The sequence below is a fragment of the Amaranthus tricolor genome, chromosome 10 (genome assembly GCF_026212465.1).
Source record: "Amaranthus tricolor cultivar Red isolate AtriRed21 chromosome 10, ASM2621246v1, whole genome shotgun sequence".
Classification (NCBI taxonomy): Eukaryota; Viridiplantae; Streptophyta; class Magnoliopsida; order Caryophyllales; family Amaranthaceae; genus Amaranthus; species Amaranthus tricolor.
The window spans coordinates 8,742,084-8,766,852 of NC_080056.1; the positions used below are offsets into that span (position 1 = coordinate 8,742,084).

Here is a 24,769-nt window from a genome sequence, read left to right on the forward strand (position 1 = left end):
GTAAATTCATTAATTACCTTTCACACTATATTCATTAATTACCTTTCACACTATATCTCAACAATAGAAAATATTTATGCCAAAAAAAAACATTATTTAGCGAGAACGTTCAATTTTTCCTAATTTCACTGCCTGCACGAGACACACACTTCTCTCCGGCGAACATTCAATCACTAAATTAGGGTTTTTCAATTCTCCTACAATTTCATTTACAACAAATCTTTAATGATGGAAAGGCACCGAGGCGGTGACCGTGATCGTGACCGCGACTATCGCGATCGTGACCGAGACCGCGACCGCAATTTCCATCATCAACATCGCCGTCCTTCTCGCTTTTCCGATGCTTTTGCAGTCGAAACCCGCCGTAGTCCTGTCAACTACCGTGATGGATTCTCCGATGGTCGCCGTGCTTTTGAGAGTCCGCCTCAGCAACCTCCCGTAGGTGGTAATGGAGGTTTCATTCCCCCGGTTGGTGGGCCTCCTGCAGGATTTTGGCCCGCTGGTGGTGAAGTTGGAGGCCCGGGAGAGGGAGGGGGTTTCGGGAATGATTTTCCAGGCCCTCGCCGGCCCTTGCAACCATCGCCTTCTCTTTCTGGTCAGAAACGAGGGTTTCCGTTCTCTGGCCGTGGTGGCTCCCCAGGTATTTTGTTTGATTTGTCTTTTATTAAATCAGGGTTACATTAGATCTAATTTAATTTTCTTTATGTCGATTAGGACCAGGTTATGATTATCATGCTCGCGCTACGTGTATGCATTTTAATTTCTTGGTGATTTGTTGCATTCTTTCACTTTGAATTGTATTGAGATGTTGACACTCGAAGCTTATAGAAGGAATTATGGGTTTTTTTTTTCTTGAATACAATGAAATTTGGATGTGAATTAGGTTCAGCTCTTTGCATAGGAAATTTTAGGCGGGAGAATTGTAGCCCTTAAGGTTTGCTTTTGTAGGTTGTAATTGTGAGAGTAATGGTGAACTGAGTGCACCAATTATGATGCACATTGATGTGTGCATAGGGATGTGGAATAATATGGGTGTTTAAGTGCGACTTAAAGTGGTGTTTAATTGTGTATGTAAAATGCATGACCATTTAGAAGTGACTTAAACATGGTTGTAATAGTGTCCACTATGGAGCATGATAAATGAACTTAATAAGGTGTGTTGAAGACCAAGAATCAGATTTTTCACGAGGTGCCTTGAACAAGGCATTCAAAGAATCACATTGCCTTGAACGAGCATGAAGATCAGAAGCATACATTAGCCTCTGGAAGACTGTGCTCAAACAAGCACAAGGGAAGCTCGAACGAGCACAATGTGCTGTTGCAAATTGTAGCTGCCACAATGTCGTTGAGCGCAGTTCTGTACTGGCTTCAGGGCCTTGGATTCTGTTTCTGACTCTTGGGATGCTTAGGAGCCGTCATGTTCTTATTTATTTTTAGCTTTAAGTGTGCAAGGCTCATAATTGTATTTAGCTCTATTGGTAGAGAGCTTATGTGTAGTGGTGTTAAAAATATCCGATTTGGAAAACCCGACCCGGATTGTCCGGTATCTAATTCTTAAAAATGGTATTTTACCCGGTTAGTAAAAAGTGGATAATCCGGACCGGGTACTCGGCTTTCAAACCGGGTATTGGGGTGGATACGGATTGCATTGATTTTTTTTTTTTTTAATTTTTTAATCCAGCAAGACGAAAGAAAGCCCTAGAAAATAGAAATATAATGTGGCGGCTGTTCATTTCTCAAATCTGAGTTTAGTGCCTCTTGTCTTCTTCCTCCTTCATACCGCAGAGCCCAAGGAGTATCACCGGCACCGCCGCATCGTAGTACCTCTTCTTCCTCGCCATTGCTTTTTTTTTTCTTTTATTTATTGGATAAGTAATAACTACTTCATTTATGTTCAGCCTGAAAAAATTTCATCCGTCCCTGAACAAAGATAGTAGTAAATTCTATTGAGGGTGCTAATTTAACCTCATTTTTCCTTACTTCAGATGGCACTGAACCAAAGCCGAACATATTATTTACGTTAATAGGCTGACCAGTATAATTTCCTGTGTCGTAAACTTTGGCCGAGTGAAAATGGTGTGAAATTTGATGTTTGCACGACTTCAGCAATAGATGTGTCTTCGTTGCAAACTGGTTTGGTAATTGAAGACCGATTTGTGTCCTTTGTATGATCTGTGGTATAATCGTATGGAAGAACAAAATTCTACACTTAATGAATTTGAGCTATTATGTTTCAAATTTCTGACAGTTTTTCATAAATGGCAGAGTGAAACATTGTCAACAACTAAATGAAAATAGGTCCAACTCAAAAATAAAGAAAAAAGAGTAAAAAACTTGTTTAAGGAAAAAAAAAAATCGGATATCCAGTTTCTGACCCGAAATATACCGAGTATCTGAAATCCGGATACCCTTTTTAATCCGGTTGGGAACCGGGTTGCATTTTTAGGTATCCGGTTTTGAACACCCTTACTTATGTGCTCATTTATAATCATCAAACACAAACCCCTAAGCCTAAACACAACCTATTCTCTTATTATTATCAATGCAATACTTTGTTGTAAGAGTTCTAGAAACTCCTTTGTTCTAGTATACACAAAGATACTACACATCTCCGAGGGTATAATCTACATTAGGTGCACCTTGTAAATATTTGTGTATTGAACTTAGACTCTAATCTAGCTCTCATTTCAAGAATGATAAGATTTTTAACTATTTCAGAATTGACAAAAGTAAGAAGGGTACCGAGTTGGCTGAGTTACGGAGGCGCAATGATCTTAGTGAGATAATTTGATAGGCGTAACTGTTTCAGAATTGACAAAAGTAAGAAGGGTACCGATTTGGCTGAGGTGCGGAGGTGCAATGATTTTAGTGAGCTAAGCAGTTAAACATTGTCTTTTGATCCAGTCCCAGTTTTTATAGATGAATTATGTCATAGTGTTTGAAAACCAAAATAGTCGGCTCCATATTCCTACTAGTCTAGAAATTAACTAAAAGAAGTAAAGCGGGGCATTTTTAATTAGGATAAATCAATATAGTTTTTGTAATTCTTTTAGATAGTAGTGAAAGTTTGGTGTATGATTTGGGTTATAAAACCAAATTGAACCATAATTATTTCAATTTTTTTTTCCAGTCCAAATCCAAAACCTTATTTGTTCTTGATAACTCCTTCATTTCCCTATTTCATATGTGATCACTTTTAAAGCTTATGTAATTACTTTTTTGTAAGGCTTATTTGATCACTTTTAAGGCTTATATGATCACTTTGAAAGGCCTATGTGATCATTTTTATTTTACTGTGCGATCCTTTAAAAGCTTATATGATCACTTTTAAAGCATAGGTTAATGTGATCACTTTTAAAGCATAGGTTAATGTGATCACTTTAAGGCTTATGTGTTCACTTTTAAAGCTTATGAAGATTCTGTTTTGTGGTGGTGGTGATGGACGTGAAAAATAAAAATGATCATATATGCTTTAAAAGTGATCACATAGGCTTTTAAAGTAATCACATAGGTCTTAAAAGTAATCACTTATAATAGTTAGAGTGATCATACATACTTTAAAAAGTGATCACATAAGTCTTAAAAGTAATAACTTATAATAATCAAAGTGATTACACATGCTTTAAAAGTGATTACATAAGTCTTAAAAGTGATCACATATACTTTAAAAGTAATCACATATGCTTTAAAAGTGATCATACACTATATAAAAAATAAACACATAGGCCTTAAAAGTGATCACATGGGTCTTAAAAGTAATTACACATATGCCTTAAAAATGATCACATAAGCTTTAAAAGTAATCACTTACAATAGTAAAAAGTGATTACATATGCTTAAAAATTGATCACTTAAGCCTTAAAAGTGATCATACATGCAGTAAGCACATAAGCCTTAAAACTGATCATATATGTGTGTGGGCTGGTCTTAATTTTAGGATCGCCACATACAAGAATTCCTCCATTCATGAACGCTTGGACTCATGGCTATAAGCAAAGTTTTTAAATTTTGGCTCTATATTTTGGTTTTCGATTTTGACTTAAGTGAAACCAAGTCCAAACCTAACTAATTCGGTTTGTTCTTTTCCAATCCCAACTCGAACTATATTGAAAAAAAAATACCAAACCATATATTTTTTTTGGGTTAGACCAATCGAAATAACTTTTACTTTTACTTTTTGAGGCCTGGATTCAAAGCTGCGGTGATTGACATTGCTCATTATTCAAATTGAACATACATCATCTAAGCAACTTACAAAGCTTAAATTATACTTCCTCCTATTCACCCTACTTGTCTCATTCACATTTTTCACACATGCCGAGACAACATTTTAACCTTTAATATCTTTAATTGTGCATGATTAAAATTTATAAAAACTTGATATTAATAATCTTTACATTGAGACGAATAAAATAAGATCCCACTTCATTATATTTTAATTATAGATTAAGAACAAAATACAAATTAAAAGTGATTAGTGAATAGTAACCAAAAAGTAAATGGGACAAGTAAGAAGAATAGGAGGAAGTATATGGATAAGAAACTTAAACGGATGTAATTAACTTACTAAATATGGTGTACTAAGTTACTAATGAATTGCTATTTCCTTGGGAATGGAGCTTGACAGAGGATGTTTGCGGAGAGATATCGAGAAGAATGTAGAAAGAAAGAGGAAAATTAAAGTGTGTAACATATGAGAGGAACTAAGAGTTTGAAAAGATAAAGAGGGTAGTGTCGATTATCAAAGAGAGAAGCTAACCCTTTTTTTTTAAATTTTTTTTTGGGGGGTGGGGGTTGGTGTTGAAAAAATGAGCAAAGCACGGTTGCTGTGTTGGCAATGTTCAACCACTTGAAGGAAACTTGCACGATAAAGAGATATCCAAGCAATATTCGTACACTACACATTGCAATAATAGGAATTTTTATTTTAGGTCTCTGTCATCCAGATTTAAGTTAATTAGCTTTCCTCATTTTTTGTGCACTGATTCTCAAACTGAGATAGGCTTATGAGGTTTGAGCCTATATGCCCTAGAAAATTTTTTGATGCAAGTGAGCCTTAAATGGTTAATAGGCTTGCTGGTAGGACTAAAAACTTTTGATTATTTGTCCAAAATCAACATTCAGCTTATGTTTGAAATTCATATTGTGTCTAATGGAATTGTGCTTGGTAAAGGGTCCTTTTACGTTGTGGTATTCACCTAATTCTATATTAACATTGCTTGAATTTCCGAATTTATTCAAAACCAACCTTGCTATGCAGTCTTACGAAACTCATGATTTCTTTGATTCATGTTGACCTAAAAATTCATCTTACATATATGTGTTTATAGACTTTTGATACCACTCTTCCTCCATTGCAATCTCATACTCCCTTATATTCTAATCACAAGTTTCATTTCCTTTTTGACATATTGACATTAAATATCTCATTTTCTTATTTGGGAACCTTTATCCTTATTTATGCCCTCATTGGATCTGACTATTTACATGAGTGTCATTAAAAAAAACCACTTTTTCCCTTACTCACATCCATGTGGTCCCCCCTCTCCCTTTTTTTTTTCTTTTATTAAAATTGGAGTTCACCCCCCATTTTAATTAAAATTGGAGTAAAACCAATATAAGACATTCAATTAGAATAATAGTGTAAAATTGTTGTAACGGTCAGAATTGCTATAACAAAACGGTGATGTGGTAACAGAAGTGATGCGATTATTGTATTGTATTTATGATTATTAACTATTAACTCAACTCATTGTTTGACTTCTTCAGTTTTGGATGCAAATAGTTAAAAGTGACCCATTTAGTGAAAAGCAAAAAATCGTGTTATTTTTTATTTACAAGAAACAATGAAGAATATAACCAATGCCCCATTTCAAAAAATCCTTTGTAATCTTAAAATTATTTATGTATTGATGTATTATAAAGTGCATTAGATGTAATATCAATTTGACCAGTGTTGATTTGGAATTTGGAATCAAAGTGTTGTTTTGTCAATCTAGGTTCAATTGCAAACAATCTAGGGGTGAGTTCCCGTATATCCGATCTTCCCTTAATTCGCGAAGGGGTGGGAGCCGCTTTAACGACATTTTTTGTACCTCAATCTCTATAGTGAGGTAGTGCTTTATATCTTAAATTGACAAATTTTAAGATGGAGTTAGTTAGTTTGAGAGGGTCCTTCAGTCTTTATTGTTTTTTAGACATGCTTCCTAGCTCTTTATTGCAATCAATTAACCAAGAACACTTTGATTTTTGTTGTGGATATGTGCCTATTCTTGGTGAAACTCTCATCTTGTTCTTAGTTTCCCAAGATTGAGGTTCAGTTATCTTTGTGATTTGTGTTTGTTGAGTTCATTATAATCCTTTTTTGTGTGTTGTGGAACACACTTATTCTCCTAATATCTTATCCAGTTCTTGTATTTTCTTTCCTACTCTTCCTCCTCCCCTTCCCCCCTCAAAAATGGGAATGAAAAATGAAAATGATTGTACTTGAGTTTGTGGCTTCCTAGTCACTGGATGCATCTTCATATGGCTTTTGTTTTTCACTTGCAGAGCACTTTGATGGAAAGAGTTTTGTTAAGCTTTTTGTAGGGTCTGTACCCAGAACAGCCACCGAAGAAGAGGTATGTTAGTCTTGTTAATATGCGTTTTTGATGTTTCTTACTGTAAAAGTCATGGAGGGAATAGTGTCTGATTATAAATTAGCCATTTAGGCAATTGGTTGTTAGGTATATTTGCCTTGTGGTTTGTGTATTTATGCTCCTTAGACAGCTTGCAATGTTTACATTCGCGTATGTGCATATGTGTATGTAAAAGTGTTTTGGGGGTGATTGATGTAGTTTTGGCTTTCATCATGAGATGTTATTGTATTTCTAACCGATGTATTCGGATTTGCTTTTTCCAGTCTATGAGTTGGATGCTTTTGGGCCTTTTGGCTCTTGGTGTATTTCACTTTAATGGCATATGTTCAACTCAAGGCAATGAGAGTATTAAGGGTCATCCAATTTAGCGGCTGTGCTCATAGCCAACTTATTAGGATTTACCCTAACATTGGTTAGCAAGCAAGGGACTATTCTTAAGTTGAAATTGTTTCCAAACATGTTATGATACTAGGAATGTCTATTGTTTTTTCTCTTGAGTGGTTATGTACATGTCTACTCCTGACCCTTTTTTCTTTGAGGGGTCAGAGGGCGTAGTCTATTTCATCGGTTCATCTCATAATGAGTGTTGTCAAGCCTAATAACTTTGGGCATTTTCTCAAATCTCCTTCATCCCTGAGGTTTATTGTAGTGAGACTCTGCAGCACGTCTCTCTTATTGCCTCAAGTTCTTAACGTTTTGCACTTGAATTCTCTGATGAACAACAGAGTAGGGTGATCATAATCTGCTCTGATGCAACCATAACCATTGTCCAGTATGTATGCTGTCATAGGTAAGGTTTGAGGGGACTCAGATGTGTTCAGTTTTACCACTTGTCACTTATTAATAACAGAAAATAATAACAAAAGCATAGGAATAGAGACGAATTGACTTTTGGAAATGAATCAAATCATTTAGTTGCATCCGTGTGATTGTTTGCAATTTTGTGTGCATCACTGATATATAATGATTCTTCTTGTTAGATACGACCATTGTTTGAAGAACAAGGAAACGTCTTGGAAGTTGCTTTAATAAAGGACAAGAGAACCGGACAACAACAAGGTATGTGTTTTAGTTTTTAATTGATTGCTGTTTATGTACCTTTTTTTTCAGGTGTGCTATTTTACTGTGTGGCTGATGGAAGCAACTGTAAGCTGTGACCTCTGTTTCATCTCATTTATTTTTGCAAGATTTTTCGGGCCTGTTGATTTTGGTTGGGACCTTACTTTAAGTCTGCACTTTCAATCAAGAAGAAGCGAGGGATGTAGACCTACTTAAAATTTTCTATGTAGATCAGTCTATAGAGCAATTACCCCTGCTCTGGTACTAGTGGCTTCAGCAGAGGGGAGATGTTACCCGGAACGCAAAAGGCATTTGTAATGGGAATGTCTTCTGCAGAACTATAACTAATTGTATTTCAGGATGTCTATTCCTGAAACTGCTGTATAGAAAGCACCATTAAAATATTTTGACTTTTGTTTTAAATGGGCATCGTGATATTAAATCTAAAGGGGTTCTTATTGGTCCATATTCTCTTACCATGGAATCATGTGATATTTTAATTCCCTGGAATCTCTTTCTAGCTGTTGAGTTGATGGATGAGATGATATTGAAGTTTGTCTAAACTATATGGTGCTATAATGGGATGGTCTGATGATTTATGTTTTGAGCCTCTCAGGCCTCTTGTTGTGGGCCTAATAGCTTTCTATGGCAATGTTTCTTTCTATTTGATTAAGTTGTTTTGAGTTTATAATAATGAGTTACGAAACTTGGTCTTGGTACATGATATCAGAACGTTTGTCTTTTATTTCCATTTATCCTTACAGGTTGAGGATGTTGACATTTGGACCTGGTACACATTCAGTGTCGTGGAATTTACTGTGGTGCTTAAGTCTCTTTGCATAGTATATAGTTTTCTTCCGTAAATTGGTCATGAATTGTGTTTTTCTTGAGGTTGCTGAGGCACATTTATGCTATGATGCGCTTGCTGTAGCTAGTTTTACGTAGGATGATTGGGCTCTTGAATTTTCATAGCAGAATCGCAGCATCAAGCATATTTTTAAAATATGCAACAGTGCACTTTTCGTTTCCTTTTATTTGTGTGAATGCTTCATCTGCCCAAATTTGGATGCAACACTGCAGTCCGTTTGCTCCTTCATCCTTTATATCTTTTCTAATCTCATAGCTGGCTTATTTAGATTGTTTTATTGCTGTATCCAATAGCTTTTTAATTTGATTTCCTGATTCTTCAGTTTTGAAATTATGAGGATATGACTTGAATTGTAGCGAAAGATGGAGCAACAACTGTTGTATTCAGGAAGTATCAATGGTGATAGTGTGTTTGAATATGAACTGTTTCGTTAATCTAATTGTTTGTCTTTTGCTACTTGGCCTTGTGCATAGTTGAATGTTGCGACGGTTTTATTCTTTCTGATCTGGTTATTTTTGTGTTTTTGGCTGGCAATATGTGCTGTTTGTGTGAATCGCATGTTGTGACGTGCCCTCTTATACGACTTTCTTGTGTAATCTTGAATCTTTCTTTTTGTTGCTTATAGCTTGTAATGGGATGTGCTTGAACAGTATAACTTAGAGGATGTGGAAATTGGCAGAGGGCTGTTTTGTGCGTAGTGTTGGTGCATTCCAGTAACAGGTTGCACTCATACAGTTCGAAATGCCCGGATCACTTCTTTTTGCAGACTAGGGAAAAATTTACTGACTTAATAAATTTGCTTTCATATTGGCTTCATACCCTGTCTTTCTGATTTAGGTTTAAGTTATTGATTTGGGGATTTGTCTAGAGATCAACGTTTACATCATTCACTATAATGTGTCTTATCCCATTTTGGAATGTATCACCTTTTAGTTTTTCGAAGTTCGGATGAAACAAGCTTGATACGGTGATGCCTCTTTCTCAAATCAGTTTGCATTGATTAGAGTGATGGTTCAATTATGTTTTTTTTTTATATTGTCATATACAGTTTCGGTCATGGCAGCAAATCTCTATGTATCAGTGTCATAATGTAAAAATATGGCTGCATTGCATTGCATCACATCAGCCACATTGTAAAGGTTTTCTAAAAAATTGAACTGATATTTCTTGTCAAGGTATTAAAAAAAAAACATTTCGGGCCGCTTCGAGAGATGTCTCATGCTTTCGGCCGATATTTGGCGTTACGATAACCGCATTACTCACGTTGCCGCATCACTTTGCTGCAACCGCGATTGCGACCATTACCACATTTTTATGCTATGATCATTGTGTTACCAAGCATTTTAAAGGGTTTTGAAATTTGAACATTACAAGAATTTATAAGAGCACGTGGCAGCTGCCAACCATTGAAATTGCTAGGAGAAGTGGCATCTGTTACCATTGTTGCAACTTGCAACCTTGACCACACCAGATTTTATACCATGGTTTCAGTTGACTAGTAGCTTTAGGAAGCTTGTGTGTTCTCGTGTCCAATACTCCAATGTTAGCGTTGTTAAGTGTTGATTATGGTGCAAAATATTGCCGCATGACCATATCGTAAAGGTTTTTGAGCCTACTGCGAGTGACTGTAAAAGTCTTTCATGACCATTATTGCAACCGTGACCAACTATTTTTTCACTATACAGTTGATATTTCGTAGAGTAAAAATGTCAAGGAGCTGTAATCAAGATCAATTTTGATCTTTAAGATTTATAGCATTCTATTACTGTGATAAGGAGCTTGTTTTTCGTGTAAGGATTTTTCATGCTTTTTCTTACGTTCTCAACAATTTCACTTACTGTTACATTGTTGGATGCTATTATTTGCTGTGTTAGGAAAGCCGGAGCAATCATTGTTTGACAGAGTGATCTTATTTTCCTGAATAGTTGTCTCTGTAGTTTGGCGGTTATTGAAGGATATTGGTAGTTTGTAGCACCTGAGGCGAGTTGGAGGACTTTCAAAAAATAAACTGGTTGTCACAACATTTGTCCTTGTATAGTTCAACTGTTATATTGTAATCTGTAAACAATGGTGCTCCAACATATATTGGCTCTTCCTGGCTGCTAAAGTATTACATAGTGTTGTGATCTTGTTGCACAGAAGACATGGAATTTCTGTTTATGTTTTCTCTACTCATCTTAAACGAGCTTCAATTTTACTATTTACAGATGCGAATGTATACGTTAGCTGCAGAATGTGTCATGGTTAACTTTATTTTTTCTTTCTTTGATCTTGAAGATTTTCATGCTTGCTATTTTGTTTGATAATCCACCTTAAAATTTTTAGGATTATGTCATCAGTGATTAGCATATTTTAATGATGTTAATGCTCTTTATTTTTATGTCCAATGCACTCTGCTACGGTAAGTTAGGCTGTGATTAAAATCGAATGCTTCTGTGACCTTGATTTTTAAATTATAATCTTATAGTGAAGTTTTATATTTGTAAAATTCCAAGGCAGGATGAGTTTACTGCTGCTTTTATGTCTTCTCGATGTTAGTGACAATTAATCTACACCTTAATAGTTGTAAGTTACAGAGACATTGTTTATTGTATTCATGACTAGTAGCATAGAGCTCAACGTAATTACTGGTAGTACAAGCACTTTTTTTGAGAACCACTTAATGGTGGGATTCAGAATGTTGTTAGGTATCTATTTGTTTGGAGATCTTTTAATCCTTTCATTTTGTGTTGGACCAATGTTTTGTGCCTTCTTAATGCGAAGTGTCAGGGACATCTGGAGACTTTCAAGATTGTTAAGCAGATGTTACGAAACTAATATTGATATTTATGATAATTCCTGTAGGCCTGTGGGTCTGCGAACTTTGTTTATTTCTGAATGTAGATTGCATATTATGTGGCAACTATTTCTTAAGTGCCCTTCCTTGAGGCCACACCAACCAGAGGATCTGTGCATCATGACAATATTTGTTCTTGTATTATCGCAATGTTTTGTTTGTTGGGCATTCAATAGCGTTTTATTCTTTCAGATTTTGAAATTCAGGAAGTTTACACTGGATTTGGCAAATGAATGTTGCCTGTTGCCTATTAGCCTTGAAATTTAAAATATTAATGAATGTGGATATTTCCTATCTGAACATTCTACGTATTTACATGTTAGTGGCTTGGATTGTCCCTTAGCAGGTGCTGCCAGTTTTGTCTTCTCAGCTTCAGGAATAGTCTGACATTTTGAGATTTGAATGTTGAGGCAGCAGTTTTTCATATTTGTACCAGGGCTTTACTTGTTGCAGCATCTATATTCATTGTTATTTTTCGTTTCTTATTTCCTTGCATTTTATATTGCGTTGAATGGATAAAGTAGCTCAGTAAATCATTACATGGAGCAATTGTTGACTTCTGCAGGGTGTTGTTTTATTAAATATGCTACTTCTGAAGAAGCAGACAGGGCAATAAGAGCTTTGCACAATCAATATACTTTGCCTGGGGTGAGTTTTCCCCTCTTTGGAGTGTTCTGACATTTTAGTCTTTGCTAAATATTCATGCTGACTGTCTTCAGGGAGTGGCTCCAATACAAGTTAGATATGCTGATGGTGAACGTGAACGTCTCGGTAATGGTTCGTAATCTTCAGGGCTTTCGTTTGTTAAGTTTCTGAGTTGCTTATAGAAATCTTCAAGGGATAGTTTGGTAAATTATTTTGGATAATTTTAGCATGGTAAACATATTTTGTCAATATGTTGGTGCGCCTGCATTATTTGTTTAGTTGAGTGTAAGAGGAATTTGGAACTAAGAAATCGATTCTTGAAGCTTAAAAATAATAGTAGTCAGCAGTTTTAGGAATCAGGCTCATTGATAGACCTAGTATGGTAATTTGTTTTCTGCATATAATCATACTCCTTTCAATGTTATCATTTAAACTGTTAAGTTTATCTATTAGGGATTCATCCGGTTATTAGGAATTTGAAGAGTTGATGATTGGAAACTTTGCTCTAATTTAAACCAGACAATATCCAACATGACTCTTTTTCTTATGCACAATTTTGATAAATGGGGTTAAAGTTTAGCTAGAGTAATGCCTGTCTTGACTTCTATTAACAACGAAAGGGTTAGGTGGTGTTTCCATAAAAAAAATTTCCTAGCATAAACGAAAAAAAAGATTTTGTATAGTTGTGCATAATTTCGAATGTTTAGATATATGAGTTTCAGTACATAGACCATTGTGTGGTTGTGTCTCTCAAATTCATTAACTTCTATTAATTCTTTGATCTTGTGCATTCTATTTTTGTCAGAAGAGAAAGTTGCTTATCTTTTTTCTGGGTTTGGAGAAGATGGGGTTGTGAGAGGGAACCTTTTTTAAAGTGTTTGACAATGTTCTGTCTGAATTTAATTGCCCGATAATGATTAAGCTCAATGTGTTGCCTTAGGTGCAGTTGAGTACAAGTTGTTTGTGGGTTCATTGAATAAGCTTGCTACGGTGAAGGAAGTGGAGGAGGTATGTTTGAGATAATTTTTGTACGTATTTGATATATACATTCTACAGTTTGTTGTCTTTGATCTAGCTCATAGGCTTGAACGTTTTTTTTGACCGAGTATTACTTCATATCTCTAATATGCTATAAAATTATGATGATCTTTGATCACTTATGTCTGCTAGTACTTGCTATTCTGTTAATGAAACAATTATTATTCTTGTGGTTGATGTCTTGACTCTTGATCATCTTTTAAACCTATATTTACCTCTATTTTCTAGTCGTTTAGTTTAATTGATGGTCATAACATGTGCTCTGACTTCCCGTAGGCGATAAATTCTTTTTTATATGTTTGGACTAGAATCCAGTCATGACTCAAGAGTGTCAAGTGCTGTTCGCCCCCAGTGCTGATGATGTTTCTGTTTTGGATCCTAATAATCAGAGTCTTGGATATTGGTGCAGTTGTTTGTGGACTCAGTTGTGATTTCTGTTATATTCTTAGAGTTCTAGAAATGGATCTGACAAAGTAATCTTGTGTTCCTTACACTCTGATTTGGAAAAACGAAAAGTTTTTTATTATTAATTTATCCTCCATTTCTTCTACTGTTGGCAGCTTCTTTGGTCAAACTTTATTAGTTTCCACCACTAAATTATTTGCAAATCACTTTCTATCATGAAGCTAGTAGATCTCACTACTCAAATAAGTGTTCATTATTTACCTCATGGTAGTTAACACATTTTTAATTTGATTACTTGTGGTAAATATGCTAAACTGTTATGAAATAGGGACCATATTTATTTTAATTTAGTTTTTTATTAATTTTTTTCTTAAGACTTTTTAAAGTTCAAAGTACACTGTCAATAGCTTGTTATTAATGAATAAGCGAGGTTAAATATATTAAATGTAGGGAACATTGTCAAAACTACCTATTGGATTTTTTTTTGTCAAATACTACCTATTGAAATATTTTCTTTGTGAAAGCTTACCAAATATTGGTTTTCATCAGTTGACCGTTAAATTTTTGTTAAAAATTACCTTCAAAATTTTTTCATCGTACAAAAAAACCCACAACAATAATGCTAGACTTAATCCTAAAAAATTGTGATCGACTACATGAACCAATGTATCAATTCTATAGTTCTCCACTTGAACTCTTCTCTATTTTATTCATTTCGATTTTCTACAATCTCAATTTGTAAGTCTAAGTCATTAATATCCGTTTTCACTTTTGTCCTTCAAGTATTGAGCTTCAACTTTCTATCTTTCTTATCGGTTCACTAATATCCCGTCTTTGGACATGCCATATTTATTTAAAATGATTCTCTTTTATCTTTTTCACAACATTTGCTACTCCTAAACTCTTTCTTATATTTCCATTTTAAATTCTATCTCTTAAGGTATGCCCACTCATCCATTGAAGCATTTGCATTTCCGCTGCTCCCATTTTTATACTATGATCCTTTCTAATTGTCTAACATTTTGATTCATATAATAACGCCGGTCTAATGGTCGTTTGATAAAACTTACCCTTTACCTTTAATGACACACCTCGATTGCATAATGTTTTAGTAGCCACTATCTAGTTTTTCCACCCACACTTTATTTTACGGGTCACATCTCGTTGGATATCCACACTACTCTGAAATATGAACCCAAAGTATTTGAAAAACATCCACTTAAAGCGATTTCTTTCTCTTCTAACTTTGTAATGCCTCTCGTTATCTCGTTTGCACTAAAATTACACTCCATGTACTAGGTCGTGCTCTGAATTAATTTGTAACCTCGTGAATCCAACTATTGTCTTCATCGTTCTAACTAAGCATTTACTCCCTGCATGGCTCTTCTACCAAAACAATATCATCAACAAACAATTTACACCAAAACTATCATCGAGTTATGTCATCTAAAACAGTTGCAAAAAGAAAGGGGCGTAAGGCCGACCCTTGATGAAAGGCAAATGTGATTGGAAAATCCTCTGTTGCCCCTTCACATGTCCTAACATTCGTCTTTGCTTCTTGATTCATATCTTTCAATATATTAATGTATTCTTGGAAATGCCCTTCTTTGTCATTGCCAACAAAGTGCTTCTTTTGTTACCTCGTATGTTTTTTTCAAGTCCATAAAATGGGCACTTAGTCCAATCTCTGCCAACTTTGGGATAATTAATTTCTTAACTCTTTTCAACATCAACTTCCCCGATTTTGTCAGAAGCTTGACAGTTCTTGAGACAACTTCTGTATCTTGATTTAGAGGATGTCTAAGTGTTTCACTAGGTGGAGTAGAAACATGCAATTAGTTACATCAAAGAATGATTGAAGCAGGAATCATGCAATGCATTGTAATTTTCACTTTTCCCCATCCAGATACCAAAATCTCTTGCATTTTCTCATGATCTTTAGGATGCTTGTTATCAGGTGCGAACGACCTGGGTTGACGATTGGGCGTCCAACCCGCATTTTTGGGATCATTCTCAATAAGCTAATCATATTTTTGATTGGTGTCGCTCTAGAAATAGCAATTTAATCCACATTTTTCCTTGACATGCTTAGTATCTTTTGAATTTGGGATCATTCTCGATATGTTTGGATTCTCTTATACTGCACTACAATTTTACTTTTATGCTAGCCTTGTTCTCTCTATGGGGTTTTGATGTGGCAAGGCTTTAAGGAGGTAATCCGGTTCTATCACCTACTTTGTATTTAAGCGCTAGTGTTAATGGTTCTTGGTTTTACTAGAGGCTCTGAAGCTTTCATCACTCCTTTTAGACAACCTTTGTTTGTGGATTACGTCCTAGGTCTATCCATGGAAAAAATCATGGTCGGGGATGCGTTTGCGAAAACGGCCGCGGTGTCGTGAAAAACGACTATAACGGAGAAATACGCAAATCGCGGCCGACGTGGTGTGATTTAAAAAAAAAATTTCACGTAAGGGGAGTTTTGAACTTATAATTGCATTTTGTTGTTGAAGTACTATTATTATGTGAAAATGTTTGCCAAAACTGTTACGATGCTAAGAACGATACAAACAACAATGAACAAAACAACGTTTGACAATGTAAACTAAACAAAAGAGACACAAGGATTTAAGGAGGTTCACCCAATGATGGCTATGTCCTCTGTGGTGTGTAGTTTCTGTTTATATTATATCAAAAGAGTATAAACAACACTTCTAAATGAAGAATTACAATTGAGTAAGAGATAAAAACAAAAGGCTATGTGTTTGGCTTAGGGGTTGTGTTTGATGTGTTTGATGTGTGAGTATGAGAGCCCTATATATAGTACTAGGTACTAGAATATCAATAGCTCACTTGAGTACATAGTTAATATTGAGTAATGAATAATATGAAATAACTCCAAGAACTTGAAAGGTCGAAAATCAGCATCCCATGCATATCAGAAAATCCGCTCGACCGAAACAGGGAGCTCGCTCGGTCGAGCGAACATGAGCTACATTCTGGAGCCTTCTGTCTGACCGCTCGACCTACCAATATGGCTCGCTCGGTCGAGCGGGTAGGTCGAGCGACCTCTCTGATTCCTCTGTCAGAATTCTGATCGAGCTATCATAAACCAAGTCCCTTATTCTTCTTCATTAATTTTTATTAACACCCATAATTCTCCACGAATACTCTCCACATAATAACATCCATTTGCATTCCACAAACCAAGAGTCACACACATGAATACACACTTTAATTTGTGCACTCAAGTCACACATACCATTCATAACATTATGTAATAACATGCAACTAAGTATTATAATTGCAATATTTGAGATTCTTTTAGCGCATAATTATTAACTTATTAGTTATTAGTTAATTATTTTGTTTATCAACTATAATTACGAGTAACTATAAGCTAAATGATTGTAACAATTAAAGTTAGTGGGTATCAATGAAATTTTAACTGGAAGACAATTAACATTGTAATGGTGAAATATCGTCATAACGGTAAAATAACGGGCGCTACACGTTACGTAATGGTTAACGCGATGTTTTGACAGTAAAATCTCATGCACCATTATATAATGGGATTCAATGTCGCGACAACTTTCAAGCAGTGTATATAACGGGCGTTACGTAACCTAACGAGGGAATTTTTATTCCATGGTTCTATCACTTTGGGTTCAAATACGTACTCATTTTTTTCATAATTCTTTATCATGGACTATGGAGTAACCAAGTCTCAAACGTTGTATGACTAAAATGAGGATACCGCAACTGTTTACTACTAATCACTGCTTGAGTGAGACAAAATTTTGCAATTCTTTGTCATTTTGAGGTTTCGAGTAATTTGTCGTGAGAAATTTTCACCATATACTCATGAACAGTTGAAAAAAATTACCTTGTAATATAGTGCTCTAAAAAATGCACATAATTTTGAAAATTCATATAATAGACATTTACTCCCATAAACAATATCGAAGCTTGAATCCCAATAGTAGGGGGTGATTGCTACATGAATCAAAGTAAATGAACGTGAAAATATATCATGTAGTTACTGATCAGAACTAGAGTGTTTAGCTCACTTGGCGAGGGGTCCATCTCCCAGGAGGTGGAGTTGTGAACTTTTGTTGGGTTTTATTTGGGGTTGGGTGGGCGGGCAGTATGGTTTGCATACCTTTTCTGTGTTTCATATTTAGTGGTTTCTCATTTTTGTGTGTCTCTAAACCATGTTACCGCCCTCTATGCCATGTTTTACCAAAATGTACTCTAATATTGTGCTTTAAGGTCTTTTATATGACCTATAATAAGTTTCTTTTTTCCTTATCAGATATTTGCACGATATGGTCGCATTGAAGATGTATACCTTATGCGTGATGAAAGGAAGCAGAGTAGAGGTTTGTTGCCATGTGCTGAAATCTTTGGTGAATTGCCTTTTTGTTTATGCTATCAAATTGCATACTATTACTATGTCATTACTACTAATTATTATTGTTCTAGACTTTTTGTCGTTACAATTCTTCAATCATTTTTTACCCTAGCAACAACAAAACTTGTATTACTTTAGCTTTAAGCGCTTTGTTTGCCCAAAACACGTTATAGACCATTCTGGATCCCTCTTGGCTCTGAGTACATTTGATTGTTTGGGACGACATTTCTCCTTAATCAAGATCACTATCATCTTTTGCTATGATTAAGCAAATTAATGAACTAGTATGGGGTTATGATTCTGCTTTTGGAGGGAAAAAGAACTGAATTTTCTCCTTTTATTGTTATTGGGTATGTGATGTCTGTGTTTGTGCAACCAAAATGGATATCCCTTCCTATATATTTGTGAACATTAAGAAATCCTATGATGTGTTTCTCCCTTAATATATGGCCTAGTTTAGTTTTATGCACATATTGAGGTTACTATTACTAATGTACAAGTTAATTAATTTGCCTGAAGTCCCAAAATATCTGAAAACTCCATGGAAGATGATATTGAAGGTGTAAATGGGTCACAATTCACATGAAGTACAATATTGGAAATTATGATCTTTTGCATTGAAATGATGGAATTTGCAATAATTAAAGTTTAAGACTTGTCTAAAAAGGATATCTACTGTAGGATGAGTACATGATTAGTCCTATAGAAGAAATTTGGATCCTTCTACTTGCTCAAGTCAGCTATGTTTTGTTACTGATTTATATCTATATTGTGAAGGCTGTGGGTTTGTCAAGTTCTCTAATAGGGAATCAGCAATGGCAGCGATAAATGATCTGAATGGGATTCATACAATGAGGGTAAGCTTGTTTTCATTGTTGTCACCTTCTTCTCAAGAATTGTAAGCATTATAACTTAAACCGGCATTTTTTCCATGTAGGGCTGCGATCAACCTCTAATTGTTAGGTTTGCTGATCCAAAGAGGCCCCGGGCTGGAGAACCAAGGTTTGACCAATTTAGGGTTTTTAAATACATATGTTTTTTTGACCTTCTAGAACTGTGTAAATTTTTTTAGTAAACAATGTTTTCAGTTCTTTGTTATTGATACCTAAAGGCAACAGTATATGCAATTGGTTGAATGCAAATGTGAAGTGTAGTCTGCACTTTCAATTGCCTTTGAAGCTGTTATTTAATTGCCTTATTCGTGTTTGCCTTTTGGTGTCTTGACGACTATCAAATTCATTGATAGTTGATATTCTAAAAATTATTTTTTGGGGCATAGTGGTACTACTGGAATTGGCATGGGAGCTTTGGCTGTACTGCCCTTGAAATGTAACAGAGCTTATAAAATCGATATAAACAACACCATATGACCAGATTCGGGTCGAATCACGGATTGCCAACAAATTCAAACAACAAAAGTACGTTCTAGAATTTACAATCTTAATGAAGATTATGTCATTCTGACTAGACATATCCAAATCAAAGTTAAAATCAATAATGTTGGTCAAATGCAGCGGAAGAAAAAAAAAAGTCTACAGCTCTATAACCCACCAACTGGGCCTCTTCAAAAGCAAATTGTTTCAAAGTTCAAAATCAAGCTTAGTTCTAGATGTTTGTTTTGCTTCACGTGTTTTTGGATGGATAAGGGTAAGGAACATGTTGACAACTCTCAATTTGAGAGGTTGGGGGAACATTCTTTTTATGATTTACTATGACCTATGGGGTAAGTTGGTAGTATGGATTTTGGAATTAGATAAAGGGTGAGGAATTTTTCACCTATATATAGGGGCCATCCAAGAGATAGTCGCAAACTTTTATACATTCTTTGGCCATGACGTGGATCAAACACTTTCTAAGCTTTGGGAATGAGGGGAAATATGGGGAAGAAGAGTTACCCAGGATTGAGCCCATTCGTGACCCAAATTTGGTTGACCCTGAACCCATATTATATGATGTATGAATTTTGAAACAGTTTGTTTTTGAAGAGGCCTAGTTGGTGGGTTCTCGAGTTGTAGACTTTATTTTTTTCTTCTCCAACATTCGAACAAGATTATTGAGTTTAACTGTGATCCGGATATATCTAGTCATATCTCGATCTTTATTAAGAGTGTAGCTCTGGAACTTATTTCTGTTGTTTCTATACGTTAGCAATCCGTGTTACATGAAATGTAAATTGGAGTTTGATAATATTTCAGCCTTGTCTTCCATCATGTTCTTATGGTTCATGCCAAAGAGGATTTTGTGTAATTTCTTTTATGAGAGTTGGTTGTTAACATATTTGCTTTGGAACTTTTATCTGCCCTTGTTTTTGAGACCATTTTTTTTAGTTTTAATTGTCATGTGACAACTGTATCTCCTTATTATCCTTCACCTCTGTTTTTTAAATGCACCATTTCTTTTGAAAAGCTCTCGCATAAATGAGAGAATTGGTGTAATTTAAATAAAAGTGAATGTAATATCTTGGTTTTTTTTTTTTTTTAATTTTTTTGATCATTTTATATTAGGGTTCAGGTCAGGATGTGTTGTGTATATTGAGTTCATACATGTTCGAAGATTAAAAAAAATGAATGTTATCTTGTTTTTTTTTTTTTTTTTTGTTATCATATTACTCACTGAAATAAGGGTTCAGAGTAGGATGCATTGTTTCTTTTTGGGTGATTTATTTATTTATTCCTTTTTCTTCTCTTAGGTCCGGGCCTGCATTGGGAGGTCCAGGCTTTGGTCCTTCTCAACCAACAGGGATCAGGTACTGTGCAGTTTGCCTCAACATCTTCTGGGTTTTTGTCTTTGGAGGGGGCGGGGTCATGGGAGTACAAGGACTTTTTAGTTTATTTTCTCTATTGATTATTCTAGTTTTCGTATTACTTCTCAAAATTTTAATTTATTTTGGTAAAGCTTTAAGTGCTTTGATGAACTTCCAGTTGACGCTTGTTTGGGTCTTTTGTTTTCAGGCCGGGTACTGGACCCGATTTCCCTGGTCCTATGGGCGGTCTGGGGGCACCAAATGCATGGCAGTCTATGAATCCACAGAATCTAGGTCCATCTGGTAATGTTGGCTTGCATGGATTTAGCAATCAGTTTCCTCCTAGATCTGGTGATGCAACAATTCCTTCAACTCCTGTAAGTGGTAAACTATATCCTGAAGTGCATTTAGTAGATAGGCCTAGGATATACGTGAAATGGTATTATGTAAATATACTTGTCCAAAAAATTACTGGACATATTGACGACTTGTTAGTCTTTAGGCTGATACAGGTTACCTAATTTTTTAATCCTCGTTGGAATTGCGAATGAGATAAGTGAATTTTTTTTTATCCATTGTGTGCAAACTGCAATTTGAAAAGTGAATTAGGTAAAACTGAGTTGATAAGTTAGCATCAAGCTTCACTGTAGTTTGTGCATACTATTTTTTTATATGTTGAGATGATGTCTAATTTGGATGCAGGGAAACTTTTTCCCTTTAATAGTTACAACTACTTACATCAAATGATGAAAGTATGTTGTGCAATATATTTTCGCCTGAAGTGAGAAGTGTAATTTTTATAATATGAAGTTACTCCTGGATACCTGTTTTTCTGTAATATTGATGATCATGTTGGTAGGTGGTACTATATTTACTGGTTTAGCTCCAAATTCTAGAGATATTGAGTTGTCTTTGTCTTGGGCTTATATGATATTCTGTGAATACACCATTGAGATTGCCAAATCTATATATTACAGATGAATACCTTTAAATTGTCAGGGTGCCCATGTTGGTGGTCAAGGCAGTCTTACAGAAGGTTCAGTCAGTGGAGCTGTTTCTGCTACATTACCATCCTCACAGGTCCGGCATTTTCTGCATAAGCTTCTCCTCCTTACCTCCTGTTTTCCGCGGATCTTTGAGTGTAATAATTACTTCAAAATGTGGATTGTAGAATTTCAATCATTCATTTCCACAAATGCCTTCAACTGGCCATCATATATCACCTCTGCCAAAACCGGTCCAGTCTCCTCAGTACTATAGACCTCCCTTACAACTACATCAAGGACATGGGACACATTCTCAAGCACCCACTTCTCAGGCGCCAATAAGGCCATTTAATTCTCAAGTCAGTGTTCAAGGTCCATACAGTCAGCCGGTTCCATCGCAAGAGATTCATGGTTCCACCGGACATGTGCCTTCTGCGTTGCCTCATGCTCAGCAGAACACCGTAACTTCTACATCTCTACAAAATCAGCCTAATGCTGCATCTCCATCGACTGACTCTCAGCTCCCTACTTCAGCACCACAGAAACCTCTTTCTTATCAACAATCTCCGTCTCAGATTACACAGATGCTATCACAACAGAGGCAGAGTCTGCAAGCTAGCTTTCAGTCGTCTAAGCAGGCATTTTCTCAACTTCAACAACAGGCACAAATGATGCAACCATCTGTGCATAACCAAGCTGTACCGCAGAGCTTTCAAGCTTCAAGGCAGCAGGTTGCGAGAAAATCTGATCTGTAATTTTTTTAATCTGTCAATTTATATTTAGTCGTTCTAGTATGCCACTAAGGTTATTAACATAACTTCATTTATGACTATTTTGCTGGTTTGAGAAAATGTGGGTTTCATGTTTTGTTTCTATAATTTACCAAATCTGTAATTAGGGTATTAATATTCTTTTGTGTCAACTTTTCTGCAGATGAGTGAGTGTGGCAGAGGTTCTTTTTCTGCTATTTTACTCAGAAATGTATGCCCATGTTTGACCTGGATACATGTCTAAGTATCTGACTTGGATATATGTCCAAGTATCTGACTTGTATATTTTATGAAAAGATCCCAATACAACCAAATTGAAGTTTCCAAGTGTCCTTCCCATGTTCATGTGTCCACCCCAGGTCGAAATGTCAAGGATCTGACACGGGTATTTGAGTCAAAATGAAGTGTTTGAACAAGGTTTTTCTGTAGCCAATCTTATAGATCTGTGTATTGTGTGCTATATTGATAATGATTTCAAGTTTTTAACATTATCTGTTCAAATCGGCTATTTCTGTAGTTTGAATGTCTTGTATGTTCCTTAATTTTTTAGTTTCATCATCATCCTTGCTTCTTGATGATTATCATGCTCTGAATTCAAGATATGACATAAACTTAAAATCGGCATTTTTCTTTTTGAAATTACAGTGGGCTACTGCTGCACCATCGACAGCTACCAGTGTGCCTGCCCTTGGACCATCCTCAGAGACAACTTCCACATCTTCTGTGCCTGTGGGAAGTGCTGCTGCTGTTAGACCAGCTCCTGTTAAATGTAACTGGACAGAGCATACCTCCCCTGATGGGTACAAATATTATTATAACTATGTAACTGGTGAAAGCAGGGTAAGATATTAAATTGCTAAATCTTTCAGTATTGTGAGGTTTTCTCTCCACTTTTCTTTATCGAAATATTCATTTCAAAATGGATATCTGATATTTGTAGTGGTTGAAACCTGAGGAATTGGAATCATATGAGCAGCAACAGAATTTAGCTGTTCAACCACCAAATCAGCCAAGTTTGCAGGCTGTTCCTAGCCAACAGGTAAGCCAAACACAACCACCACAGCTTCAGACACAGTTTCACCACACTCGGCAGTTGCAGAATCTGCCTTTGTCATCAATGGTAAGTTACTATTTATATTATTGCAGTGTTTTTTTTTAAAATTTATTGTACTTTGTCTAATGCGTGTTTGCTGCCTCCTTTTGTTACCAGTATCAAACTCCCGGAGGTGTCAGCAACCCGACTGCTCAGGTAGTCTGCTCTTTTTAATATAGAAACATAAGATCCAATCAGTTAAAACCTCCCAGATGATGGCATTCATATGGGGGGTGGGGATGGTGTTGAAAAGCCCTATGCATAAAAAGCCGAATTGAGGATGTGTTATTTATGTGAAGCAGTACATTACTTTGTGATAGCCAATAAACAACATTTTCAGATTGCGTATTAAACAGGACTGGCTTATTATTAAAAGATAGAAGCGTAGTAGTAAATGAATTCACACCTCGTTTTTTGTCAGGAAAAAGAATTCATTTGATTTTTTGTAAACAGTTTGAGAGGTCTAACACCTGGTTTTGTGTTTGCATGTTTGTGTCCAAAGAAGCTGATGTTCTTCATTTTGCAGGGTACTAATTATTCACAATTACAGGCACCCATGAACTCTGCTAACGATAGTGCTCGCTTCCAGCAGGTAATGTGCTTTTGCTCGTCAAATAAATGTGTTTAATTATTTAATGACCATATGATTTACTTGGATTTGGTCACATTTTAGGTTCCTCAAGCTGCTCAAGATTGGGCTTGGAAGAACAACTCTGGAGGTTGGTTTAAATAGTTTGAAGTTCTTAGATGTTATAATTAGTAAAAATGAAAAGGATAAGCTATAATTTTGTTATGTTTGCATGATTTAATTAATGATTATCGTAGGAAACTGAAGCTACATGAATTTGCTGCATCGGTTTGAATGGTCTTAATCCTGGATAGGTCATTAAAGTCCTGGAAGCTCGAAAGGAAGGAGTTTCAGTTAGATGCCTTTGTGCGGTGTATGTATTTATCGAGAGCGCTGCTCGTCTGTTTTACTTTTGAGCCTCAGGATGTTTAGTCGCTAGTTAGTTGCTCCGGATCATACCATTGTTATATTTGCTGTTATTGAGGCAGTCATTGAAATCAGGTGGAGCTTTCATATTGTAGAGTTTGCACTTTGCAGTAAGTTGCACATACCTTTTGTTTTAGTTAATTTAGTTGTTTAATACTAGAATTATTAAATTAGGTGTGCGAATCCCAACTTGGAGCGGGAAAGAGCCGATGTAAACAGCGGAAATTTGTACCATATTATTAAAATGAATCTTAGGTATTTATAGAGAAATTTTATAAATTAA

The 24,769-nt window shown here is 35.6% G+C and overlaps 1 protein-coding gene across 5 annotated transcripts; it reads left to right on the forward strand.

The window, feature by feature from the left end:
* Positions 1–106: 106 nt before the first annotated feature.
* LOC130825269 (flowering time control protein FCA) lies at positions 107–24,769 on the forward strand. Of its 5 annotated transcripts, none has more exons than XM_057690405.1 (19): positions 107–640; positions 6,550–6,620; positions 7,619–7,697; positions 11,967–12,049; positions 12,121–12,178; positions 12,987–13,054; positions 17,802–17,868; positions 18,678–18,757; positions 18,838–18,902; positions 20,590–20,646; positions 20,852–21,020; positions 21,643–21,723; positions 21,815–22,360; positions 23,045–23,239; positions 23,340–23,519; positions 23,610–23,648; positions 24,019–24,084; positions 24,166–24,211; positions 24,318–24,769. In XM_057690405.1, the coding sequence occupies exons 1-19, from the start codon at positions 226–228 to the stop codon at positions 24,323–24,325; spliced, it is 2,373 nt and encodes a 790-aa protein (XP_057546388.1). In that variant the 5' UTR covers positions 107–225; the 3' UTR covers positions 24,326–24,769. The 5 variants fall into 5 exon arrangements, with proteins under 5 accessions (XP_057546388.1, XP_057546389.1, XP_057546391.1 ...); XM_057690406.1 differs by having other exon boundaries at positions 24,375–24,769; XM_057690408.1 differs by having other exon boundaries at positions 12,993–13,054.

Bases quoted from the DNA above. Each gene is read 5' to 3' on its own strand.
- LOC130825269 (XM_057690405.1), top strand. From the start codon at position 226: ATGATGGAAAGGCACCGAGGCGGTGACCGTGATCGTGACCGCGACTAT. The intron at 12,050-12,120 runs GTGAGTTTTCCC...GACTGTCTTCAG, and splicing joins ATCAATATACTTTGCCTGGG to GGAGTGGCTCCAATACAAGT. The intron at 23,649-24,018 runs GTAGTCTGCTCT...TTCATTTTGCAG, and splicing joins TCAGCAACCCGACTGCTCAG to GGTACTAATTATTCACAATT.